At 37.9% G+C, this 12131-nt stretch overlaps 1 protein-coding gene across 1 annotated transcript in view; it reads left to right on the top strand.

The window, feature by feature from the left end:
- The window catches only part of TRAPPC12 (trafficking protein particle complex 12), a 30204-nt gene that overhangs the window by 10601 nt on the left and 7472 nt on the right, over positions 1 to 12131 (top strand). Inside the window, 3 exon segments of the mRNA XM_009581592.1 lie at positions 108 to 180; positions 3905 to 3978; positions 11171 to 11269. Coding sequence (XP_009579887.1) covers positions 108 to 180; positions 3905 to 3978; positions 11171 to 11269 — 246 coding nt within the window.

Genomic DNA, 12131 nt, shown 5'->3' with positions numbered 1-12131 from the left:
TTCCTGCCTGAATTGGTTTTCATATAGACTGTCAATTGGAGATAATTTGCATTTAATATATAGTGCTGTTTAAACTCATGTTGGTTACTTTAAAAAATTTACTACAGATATTAGAAAATTTGGAACAAGGCTTAGCTGAAGATGGAAGTATGACTAACATTACACAGGAGAACAGACAAGGTAGGTATTCTTTAAACATTTTTTCACAGGCAGTGTGTTTTTATCGCTTGCCTAAGTATGCCAGAAGTTTTCACAAGACTGCCCCAGAGTTGTTAAAACAGTATTTTTGTAATCTCATAGCCTACTCAGCCTCTGAAATGATACACCTTGTACTTTTATTTGCTGGAATTAATTTCACAGTTTTGCCCTTGATCAAACTGATGCACTAAATCAATTTTTTTCCTACTTAGAAGAAACAAAGAACATGGCTGCTATCCTTTAGTGATGAATATATAAGTGTATTGCTGTTGCAGCTAGATGGATGTTTCATCTTAAGCCTTGGCTGACTGGCTCCTCTCGGTCCTCATGTATGAAATCCACGAAATTTCTTTAGATCGAACTGCCATCATACAAGGGCTACACTGGTCTAGGATGCTGCTACATAGATGGCTGAGTCTCACTGTAGCTGCATGGTACTTAGACTCCTGAAATACCTAGGTCACTTTTTAGAATAAGATTTAGATGATATTAATTTATATCATCATTTTCATGATTTTATATGCAATTATGTTTTTTTTCCCGTTCCTTCTATCTTAGTTGTTTAACTTCAGTAGTGTAGGATACATTACTGCATAAAGAAGGGCCATCAGGACAAATTAGTTGTCAAGCATCTTGTTGTTTTTTAATGGTATTTATACTAAGAGGTCATTTGAGTACACTTAAGAATTGGACAAGAGGTGACATTTTAGGCATTCTTATGGATTATATGAACCACTCATGGTGCCTAGCAAGTTAAAAACATCATACCAAGAAAACAAAAACCTTTCAGCTTTAGCTAACAGTCTGAGGAAATCTTACCAACCTCTTTCTAGGATAACATTCACCTAGAGCCTGTGGGAAGTAAAAGTCTGCCTCTGAGATAGGAAGAGGCCGAGGAGTGTTGTTAGTAGAGTTAAAAAATTATTATAAACAATTCCCTAAAACAATGTCTATATGGAAGGGTGCACACCTGTCTGAACTCTTCTGCCTGGTCTTCAAATTGACTGGATGTAAAGCAGCTTTAATGTGTTATTGTACTTGACTTAATACACCATCTAGACAACGCCCTAAAAAGTGAACGCACATGTGAGCAGCATATATCATAAAGGCATTTGCAAATATAGTCAAATGAATACATTTACTACTCTTCTCAAAAGGGTTAGGAAAAAGAGAAATAATCTGATATTGAAGATTTATCCACAGCGCTCCAGGAGTTTCCGTTCTTCTCTCCTTGTATCTGCTTTTCTTCTTGCCTCTGTTCTCCTACCTACTTTCCCCTGTTACTGTCTTTCTACCCTCTTTTTTGTCCTTATTATCGCCACATTCTTTTCCTTTTTACCCCTTTAAAACCAAGACACTGATTCCCCTTTAAGGTACGAGGACTTTTTCCTAGCTGTGTCATAATCCTGTGTCCTGCAGACTGCCTCACTCGTGAGTTTCTGGCTCCTTGCTTTTCCTCTCTGCTGCTGCTTTAGAGCTGAGATGAGCTCAGGAGGAGGCATAGTTAGAAAAGCAGCAGCTAGTAGTTACCAAGGGACAAGGCTGCTGAAAATTTGGAGAGATCTTCATATGTCTACTGTGCAGCTGCCTGTAGGTTTAAGACTGCCAAAAAGCCCATGGGACCTTTGCAGAGACTGTTGACTGCTATTGTCTGTGGAGGTCAGCCAGGTCTGCTCCCTGTCTGCTTTTTCGCTGCATTTGGAACTCCAGGAGGCTGATAATGGGTTTGGTTTTCTTCATGTGAGACTAGCTGAAGCAAACCTTATTAACTTCATGTGAAGACAGCTTTAATTCATTATGGGGATTATGCTTAGCATGCAATTTCCTTATTGCTGGTGTAAGAAGGTGCCACACCGGTCGACTTAACCGTGTACATCTCATCTAGTCTGGAACAGAACACCTCATTTGCCAGTTTTTCAACAGGCAGAGAGGTTTAGCATTGCACCACTTGCCTGGAAAGGCATTCTGTAAGTTGCAGTGTGGAGTATAGAGTCCCTGATAAATAACAAGGAAAAGCAAATGTTTAGAGTGGAAGCATGGCTGCATGGACCTGCAGAGTGGGTTTCAGGCATTTCAGTAACATACAATGATCAGCTGTTGGGTTTTCAGTTTTGTTTACTGCTTTGCAGGTTTTCTTTAACCCCTTTCTGCCAGTGCTAAGAAGCTTCATCCCACAGGGCTACGCAATTTCCCGATCAGGTTCCTGTTCAGCTTATAGCACAGACTGAACACGTCTGGTCTGTCTGCTTTGCAGTCCTTTTTGAGAACCGTAGCTGGTGCTGTTGGATTGTTAGCAGGAAACCTAGATGTCTCTACTGCAGGAATCAACATCTAATCTGTTGTCACCTAAGTCCTAAAAAGCTGAACGTGGTTACCAAACTATGAGGACATGCGAAAAGGAGAGATTAACATAAGTGAAATAATAAAGGAGAGTTATTTAATTATGTCCAGGTTTTACAGACAACCACAAGGAAAGAAATACAGAAAGTATCATAAAATATTTGCTCATGGTTTCCATCATCCTCTCCATTAATAGCAGTAGGGATGTGTGGCAAGGGGGAATTTCTAAAACAAAAGCTAGGAGTAATGAATGATTTTAAGGTACGGTGGGTGAAATACTGGGTTCAGTCTTGGACCCCACATTATGCCCCTCTTTTGACAAAGATAATTTGGGAATATTTATGGGTTGTTCGTTTTGTTTTGTTGTTGGAGAGGATTGAAGGAGTTTTTCTTTTTAGGAAGGAGAGTAGACATTTCACCAAGCTCTCTTCTTACTTGTAATGGCATTTATGTGTGCTGAAAGAATTATCTATGTGACCTGCCGTGCTTTCATCAGAGACTGCATTACTGATATAAATAAGTGGTCTCAAGTTATCACAATCTCATTGAAATAGCCTCTTCTCCCTTTCCTCCCCCCTTCTCAAATCGTTACGGTGACCTTGACAGCTGATTGACTGAGATACATTTATTTTCCAAATGTACTAAATTAATACTCCTAATGTTTATTTTTGAGGATTAGAGGAACATTTCTAGCATTGATTTATGGTACTGTATCACAGGAGAAAAAAAAGGATCTATGTGAACCATTCTCTTACAACATCAGGAGTCTGTCTGCAAAGCAAGAAAGAGAAATCTGCTGCTGCAGCTTTTAATGCCTGCAAGCTCCAGGAGCATGGGGAAAGCAGACAGGCTTGGCAGATTTTTCCAGCATATCTCTAAGCCAGAGGCAAGCACAAACAGTCCCAGACTCAGACAGTTCTCACCCTGCATGTTTTGGCTCTGAAATGACATTTTAGCTATGTTTGATTTTTGAGTTTATCACATTTAATGCTGTAGATTACATGTTTTTAAACTGATGCTCATTATCACTTGAATCTTTTTATGCACCTTTTGTTCTGATACTGGAAAATGTGTAGCTTCTTTTAGCGTTTAATATTTGGCCTGAGCTCAGAGCTGAGCGGCTGTCTATTGCTCTGGTTGTTGCATCGTGTATGGTCCCCAGAGCCGCTTATAAATTCCCTCGGAGAGATGCAGAATTTTCTGTCTGATGGTGCAGCATGGCTGAGAATGAAAAATTCTAGGCTAAAACCCAGTGGTGTTAACGAGGGGGATCTTTCAAAATCGTAATTCATAGGACCAATAATTGATGGCAAGAAAGAACCTCTAATTTATTTGTGCAAATTCACAAGCTGCTCTTATTTTGCAGCCTCTGTTCAGCTGTGGAGGTCACGTCTGGGCCGGGTGATGTACTCCATGGCAAACTGTCTGCTAATGATGAAGGTACGTGGGTGGCAGCAACTGCAGAGGTACCGTATATTCCAGAATAGAATGTCAGAGAAAGTGCAAGAGAATTATTGGTGCATAGATAAGGGAAGACTACCTGACTGTACATGGAGGTTTTGCTTAGTGAAGAATTAATTAGACTTAATAATGTCTTATTTAATAGATAACCACTTGCAGTAATGTTCTTTGGGAACATATCTGTACTTTCTTCTCCCCAAATCATCCTGGAGAATATGCAATAACAATACAGAATCTGCATTTTTAAATTGAATTTTTCAAACACTTAACTAAATGCTGTAATTAAAAGCAATTATGTGCTCTGTCTTTTTCAAACTGTGCACTAGGAATGTTGCTCTATTTGTGAGCATTAATAATACTGTATCCTTTGTATATGATGAAGATCTGGAACATCTAAATACATCCTCAGTTGTAAGATATCTTCTTTCAAGTTAACTCCTCGCTAGTGGGTGGGGGGGGAGGAGGAAGGAATAGAAGCAAAAATAACTGGCTTCCACTGTTGGGTTTTTTTCCCCTTGTTTCCCCCTTACTTTTTAAGCAATCCTACTTCATTTGGTGCAACACTTTTAGCTTCCTTGTTCAGGAAGTAGAAATAAAACAACTTCTGATGTTCACCTCATGGTTAGGGAAACCGGGATGTTGCCATTCTGAGCTTGCAACAAACTGCTGTTATCCTGAGCTTAACTGTACTTCACAAATCAATTAGCAGCAACAGTCTCAGAGCAGAGCTGTCAGCAGTATACTCTTCAGAGGCCAAGATTTGCATTCCTTGCTCCCTGTTTTTTGATTGCCCAAGGTCATGCCAAACCTGACCCTCTGAGGTTTACTGAGCTACTTCCCAAATGGGGCTCCATTCTTAGTATTACAATACCTCAAAAAGCATGCATTTTTTAGTTAGGATCCAGTTATCCAAATACTACTTTACATGAAATGAAATATCCTTTTTATGAGAATTAGGGAAAACAGATATTTGTATTCATAATGATATTGCGATCGGAACATTTCTGTCTTGAATAGAAATAATTGTCAATTAAACCATGAGGTTTTTTTAAGAATTAGTAATCATTTGTGTTTTGAAGTAGGTACTTGACATAGGTTCAGTTTTTAAGGAACTTTCTTTTTCAAAAAGCAAGTGGAGAAAAGCACAAGTTGCCATCTCAAAGAAAGTAGAATATATAAATAAGAAAATGCTGGTAATATATTTTTTCAAGAAGTTCATTTTACTTTTGACTGTGAATTTTTTTTAACACTTTCAGTGTTTTTCTTCTTGTGTACACACAAATCCACGTTCATGCACTGTTCTGACCTTCTGATTTGGTCCTGTTAGTGCTATTTTCTTCCAATAATAGAAATATATTTGTGAATACCGATTATCATCTTTTTGAAGATGGTACTTCAGAAATACTGCAGCTCAGATACTTCTTAAGACCAATTGTATTTAGGGCCTATCTCACAGCTGTTGAGTTACAAATTTATTGTTCCACAGTAACTTCCAGATTACCCACAACTGCATGTTAATGCATAATTACTTCCATCTGAAATTTGCATTTCAGTGCATTGGTTATGGAGTAGTTGTGAGTTTCTCGGTTTTCAGAAATATCCCTATATGGAGGAGTAGAGAGTTTTTGAGAAAGATTTTTCAAACATAGTCATCTTGCAGTTAAAACCAGAGTAGTACACGAAGTTAATTTTTCTGCTTATGTGACAGATCCTCTGTGAGAGAATTATATTGGTTATTTATAAATCTAATAATTTTTAAGACCATTCTAACATGCAGCAATGCTATAATCATCTTCTCTACCTTCTAGAGTATTCAGTATGAAACTATTTCTTCAAATCATTTTTAAACACACTTTTGTTAATTCTCCGTGAACAATTCTATTGAACAGTTCCATATATTTATAAATTTTTTTGCTGTTGTGTAATAGACTTTAAAAACTGCATTTATTTTTATTCAAGTATTTTAAGTGTATGTAATTAAAAAAAAAAAAAAGACTGATTTCATTCTCCAAGTCAGTGCCATTTATTGCCATCTAGTGAACATTTACAATATTGCAATATGGTCATATTTGATCTCCAAGTACTATTAGGTGAATGGAATAGCTTGTACTATTAGTAGATTAATAATAATCATTTATTAAAGTAAAGCTATGTGACATTGGTATAAAAAAAGAAAAACTTATTATCTTACTTTTACTAACCTCTCTCTTTGGCCAAAGAACTTCACTAGTATTTAATTGGGAAAAATCTTGTCAGGCTTGACTCTAGAAAATAAAAAAAAAAGACATTGATTCGATGTTGGGCCTATAACTATTTAAATCTACTTCAATTATCCTCAGCTCTAATTAGGTTTATTTCATGTCATCTCTCTTCCGCATTACTTATCCGACTCAAGGAATTCTGTTTCTGTAGCACAATGATTTTTGTCTTTTTAAATATCGCCTCATTAGTTTCATAGCTAAACATCTCATTAAATTATTGAGATGGAGGGATATATTGTTTTGGAGGTAGTGAGTTAGGTGCAAAGAAGTGATTCACCCAGACTTGCGCAGGAAACCTATAGTGGAGTAGGAAATTAATCACACGTCTCCTTTACCCTGGGACCTTCTTTCCTAGGTACTGAATTCTGCCTGCTGGGTCCCTTTATCTGTGTGACCGATGATCCAGTTTGGTAGCAGTTTAAGGCAGTCTTACTACATGGTCTTTTCCTGTTCATCCCCTTTTTTTTTTGTACAACGTTTCTTAAATGTATTCTAGCATCCTTCCATGCACCACTATTGGACTTAACCGAGTGACAAAAACAAAGAAATGGTGGGTCTCAATTCATATCAACTGAATTGGCTTTTCACGTTTCATGTGAACAAGGGGCAACTTAAGGGAGGAGGTAGAAATACAGTAGGAAGGGAAGGGGAGATGACATAACATGTATCACTGTAGACTTCCATTTACAAGAACTGTGGGCTTAAGTCACTATGAAAGCGTACCCTGAACATAGCAGCATGAGGGAATAGTCGTTTAAAATGTAACTGATGATGTGCATTGCTTCATTTCAACAATCTAATTGCAAAACGTCTGTCATTTTACGAAATCACTACAGAAGTGTCTTGAAAACTTTTTAAGTTCTTTTCATCTGAGCTAAAATCACTTTTGACATTATCTTACCAGACTTTTACCTCTCTGAGGAATAAACACTTAAGTACTTTCCATATATATTATAAATGCACTCTAATTAAAGGCTCATTTTGCACTTTTAGGATTTTTTTCAGTGTCATCTTAGCTTTTGTAGAACTTGCCCTTCGTAAAAACAAAAGCATTAGAATTGATTTTAATTTGGTTCTAATAAAATTAAAACTGTACAAAGAAGGAGGTAACAGCTTGTACTAATGACGCAAGGGACTGATGCCTAAGGACTTCGGTTCCTTTATGATTTAAAGGAGAAAGACTGCGTGAATCATCATGTCTTTTGCCTAACTGCGCTGCAGTACTGCTCTTTGGATTCGTAACACTGTGAATCTCTGCTTTCATAACCCTTCCACAAGTGCACTAGATAGAGGGGAAGGACAAATTATCCCTGTCCTCTCTTCCCAAAATACAGTATTTATGAACGATACGCTTTGTATGACTAAAGCTGATTTTTATGGTTTATTGAACCTACTCTCAGCATTCTACACATCATAGTCATTTATGCTTATTTCTAAATATCTCATAATTAATATTTTAAGTACTTATGGTGGTGGGGGGAGGGAAATGAAAACGTATAATGCAGTGACCACGAAGGGAAATACAGTTATACTGCAGTGCGTCAAAGGAAAAACAAACCCCACTTGCCATTTTTGTGCAAGTAGATGCAATAGCTTACTAGAACTATTTTGGACGAGTATATTTAATGTTAGCTCCAAATTTTGGTAATAAAAGATATTTTGAATTATGAAACAATAGGCCAATTCTCATTCATATCCTGAACTGTGTAACTTCAGTGCTTCTTTTGGGATTTTTTTATGCAGGTGTGGAAAATCTGAAGGCTCGCAATCTTTAGAAATTAAAGATCATGACAATACATCAGCCCCACCTTTAAGTCTTAAGACCACAAGCTGTAGTCATTGGGTTTTTTACTGGCATTACCTAATATGTCTTACTCCTTACAATCACAACTTGTATCAACCAAGACTTTGCTCCTCTGGGACGGTGTCTATTTATGATTCTCTCAGACAATTTTTCTTGTACCATGTCACGTTAGCAAAGCTGGGAATGAAAACAGTGTCTTTAGTAAATGAGACCAAATCTCATCTACTTTAAAAGGTGCTCCTTCAGAACGAACTGTCAGATAAGATGCTTTTATAACTTACCATGGAATAGTATCATTCTACATGATCATATCTACACATGTATGATACTCTAGAAATCTACTGCTGCTTCCATGATAGTGTGGGGGGAAGAGTAAATGCATATAAAACTCGTCGTGCGATCCTGGAGTAACCACAAAATGAGGTTGTATTTAGAAGAGTGAGCCTGGATATTGTGATAATGTTTTACAATTTCATCCTGAGGCCATCCTTGCCTATGCTTAGGGGTGGCTTTGGACATGTATAACTTAGTGTCTTGTCATCTCCTGGAGGAAACGGGTCCCATTCCTGTGATAGGTACAGCAAGGCACGGGGTAGATAAGCACAGATTGCAAAAGGGGAGGCGGGTGGGTTTGCCTGACTAGGCCAAGTCCATGAAGCCCCCGCAGCATGGCCCTCCGAGACATTACTTGGCTGCTTGTTCCTACCAAGGCTGGCTACTACCTACACTAGGGAGCCTGTGGTGTTATAATTGCGCAAACAGTGCCCCCTCGTGCAGCTTCTTCTGGCCGAGACTTTTCTGCAGTCAAATCATGCTAAGCTGTAAACTAAGCTGACAGAAGCACTCTTCTATCAGCTTAACTGCATGATCTCCTGGGAATTGTTTCTACATCAGTTTGGGGATGTGACTGTACAGCCCCCATTCCTCGTGGTTGTGCTACGCATCTTTGTTGTGTAGCCTAAGCCTTAGAGCGTGCATAAAACTGAGCGCTGGGCAAGGGGCAGCTTTAGACCACAGAATGGAAGACATGGAGCACAAAAGCCAGAATTTGATTTAATAAAATTATTTCTCCAATGAGCACATTTTATGCTTAAAGGGATAAAGTTCACAGTCATTGACAATCCTTCAGATTTTATAAATGACGCTCTTGTGTGTATTAATAGCTAATACAAGCGTGGCCGGGGTTCCTCTAAGGAGCCGGTTCAGGGGGTCCCTATTCCAAGTTTTTTATGCCTGCCTAACACAGTGGGACTCCATGATCAATGAATTTCTTTAGTGAGAGCTGTTACAGTGAAAATTGAGTTCTTCCTAAGACATAAATTTATGAAAAATTTTGGTAGCATAAATTTCATCACATTTGAGTTCCAAGTGCTAAATAAATCAGAATTTAAATAAATATATTTTTGTGTATATGGCCTGTTGTCTTTGCTCTGAACTCTTGCCATTATCAATAATAAGCATGGCATGCTAGAATTGGAATGAACTCTAAATGTTAATAATTAACTGTTCAGAATTAATCATTATACCCACAATATACAAGTTGTTTGCAAAAGAAAACTCCTGCAGAGTGCCTCCTGGGCTGTTTAAGTCAGCCTCTACTATTAATATACAAATCAGACTCCAAAGACTTCTCTTGATTTTTTGTGTGTATGAAACAATTAGCATGTTCCAAATGGTGACCTCAAGTCAAGTAGGGTTCAGTTGTTTTAAGTGTGACCTCAGGAAAAGAAATTCATTACACCTGGGGCACATTGCCTCCTCAGACTAAGCAGGAGATGAAGAAAAAGTACCTTTACCAGTAGCTGTGATCACATTAGGGACAAGTTAAATGAGTACTGTAATTTGACCAAGAAAAATGGTAGGGTAGAGAGTATCCCAAGATGTCTGTGCAGTTTTGAAAGAAAGATGCTTCCTGACACCCACCACAAATTCTTCTATTAAGTTAAAGGGCAGGACTGTCAGGAGTCACCAAATTAGTACATCACAGAGAGCCTTCTCTCTTTGCATATGTCTGGCTTTTATAAGGAAATGCAGGCTTTCTCTGCCTCTGCTCTGGATTGCTCCAAGAAGCTGTAGCTGAGGCTAGTGCAACCCTGTGCCCCATGAATGTACCTGCTACGTGTCTTCCAGTCACTGTAGAGCACATGCAGATTTTCTTGTGTATGCCTGCCAAAAACATGTAGCCAGGCTCTAAACGTCATTTACTGCCTAGGTCATTGAATTACTGCGGTTTAACCATGAAACAGCTGGACTGCAGTAACTAGTCACATGGGTACTTCTCTCTTGGGGGAAATGGGACCATGATTTTGTTTAATCCTTTGGAACTGGTCATTGGCTGGAGGGTATGGTTGTACTGCATCTTGAGCAATTAGATCTCAGAGCTGTCACTTGCCGGCATGGTCTTTGTGCAGGCGCGTGCATATGGGGTCACTTGCAAAGCTTCCTGGAGTTCAGAACCAGCCCACCCCTCACTTACTTTTAGCCCAAATCAGTTTTCTATTTAGATTAACTGCTCATTTTCCTTTTACACGGTATGGTAGAAGGGAACAAGGGTTTGGGTGGAGGGATAGAAAAGGTCTTGTTTCCTTGGCAGTAGTGCTAGTTTGTCATCTGAAAATGTGCATGAATTGCAGCTTCTGACACATTATATTTTTCACAAGTTAAGAGCATGCTCACAAGCAGTTCCCAAAGCTTTGGAACATAGTTTGTTAAACCATGTAAATTATACATATATTTGAAACATGAGACACTTCTCAAGTATGTATACCCCAGTCACACAGAAGGCTTTTGACTTTCATCTTGAGTCATAATCTAAGCTGAAGAGTAAATGTTCAGATTTTTTGTTCTTGGCATTTAGCTACAAGCAGAATACAATCCAGTTGGGGGGTGGGGTGGGGGGGAAGATCGCCTTTGTATGCAGTTCCAGTATAACTGAGAAAAGACCAATATAGTCAGCTCCTAGTGCCTACCGTGATAGATAGAAATTCTGTCTCGCTGATAAGTTGGAATTACTTTAATTCTGTTTGAATGTCTTTGAAAAGAAGGCGACATAAAGGCTGAAGAACGCTGACCTTAAATATCTGGTTGTGTGCTTTTCACCCCTTAGGACTATGTGCTTGCTGTAGATGCTTATCACACCGTCATCAAATATTACCCACAACAAGAGCCTCAGCTGTTGAGTGGAATTGGAAGGATTTTCCTTCAGGTATGCATTTTATTCTAAATCTGCTAGGTAATATTGCTGTTGACAACTATGTAGTGAATAATTGTTGCATTTAAAAATATAGTTATTTGTATAGGGCGGGTATCAAATTGTGGTCAAAACAAAAAAAACTTCTACTACGCGATATTAGATAAAGTTAGGAAATACAAAGCACCTATAATATTAAAAGTACATGCATGTACATTAGCGAACAAAGAACATGCTGTAGAAAATTACACTAATAATTTAATCAAAGAGCAACATTCTGCTTTCCCTAAAACTAATGGTAAAGCTCCCATTGACTTCACTGAGCCAGAATTTCACTAAAAATCTCATTTCTCACTGCCTGAAACTGCATGCAGCTCTCAATCACACTGTATAACTGCCATCTTCATCTAGAAAAAATTTGAGTTTCCTTCTTTTGCCCAGCTTATATCCCTGAGAAGACGGGAGGGCACATTAAAAGCAAAAATAGGACTGCACAAGTATAATAAATTTCCCTGTAACTATGTATATTTACCATAATAAGTAAAAAAAGATGTAAGTACAGTAGTACTTTTTTGTTTATCGGAAAATGATGCATCTAAATAATTAGTATCTGATTGTTTTAATTTTTAGTATCTCACAAGTTCTTTGCAGTTCTTTCATATTTCTGATACTGCTATTTCAAACTTTTCCTTTTTTATCTACCTCCTTTTATTATTTATTATAAATCTAATTTTGAGTTGTCAACTAATTACAAACAATCTTATTTGTGGCATTCGTGTTATAAAATTGTATTGAAATGGAATAATTTACTCTTGGTAGATAATTAAATCATTAAAATTGTTTGCTTGAAATCATGGAATGTCATTCAAACTCAGTT

This window comes from Fulmarus glacialis, unplaced genomic scaffold, assembly GCF_000690835.1.
Source record: "Fulmarus glacialis isolate BGI_N327 unplaced genomic scaffold, ASM69083v1 scaffold17627, whole genome shotgun sequence".
Lineage (NCBI taxonomy): Eukaryota > Metazoa > Chordata > Aves > Procellariiformes > Procellariidae > Fulmarus > Fulmarus glacialis.
The sequence above is the reverse complement of the archived record's forward strand: the minus strand, read 5'-3'. Positions and strand labels throughout refer to the sequence as shown.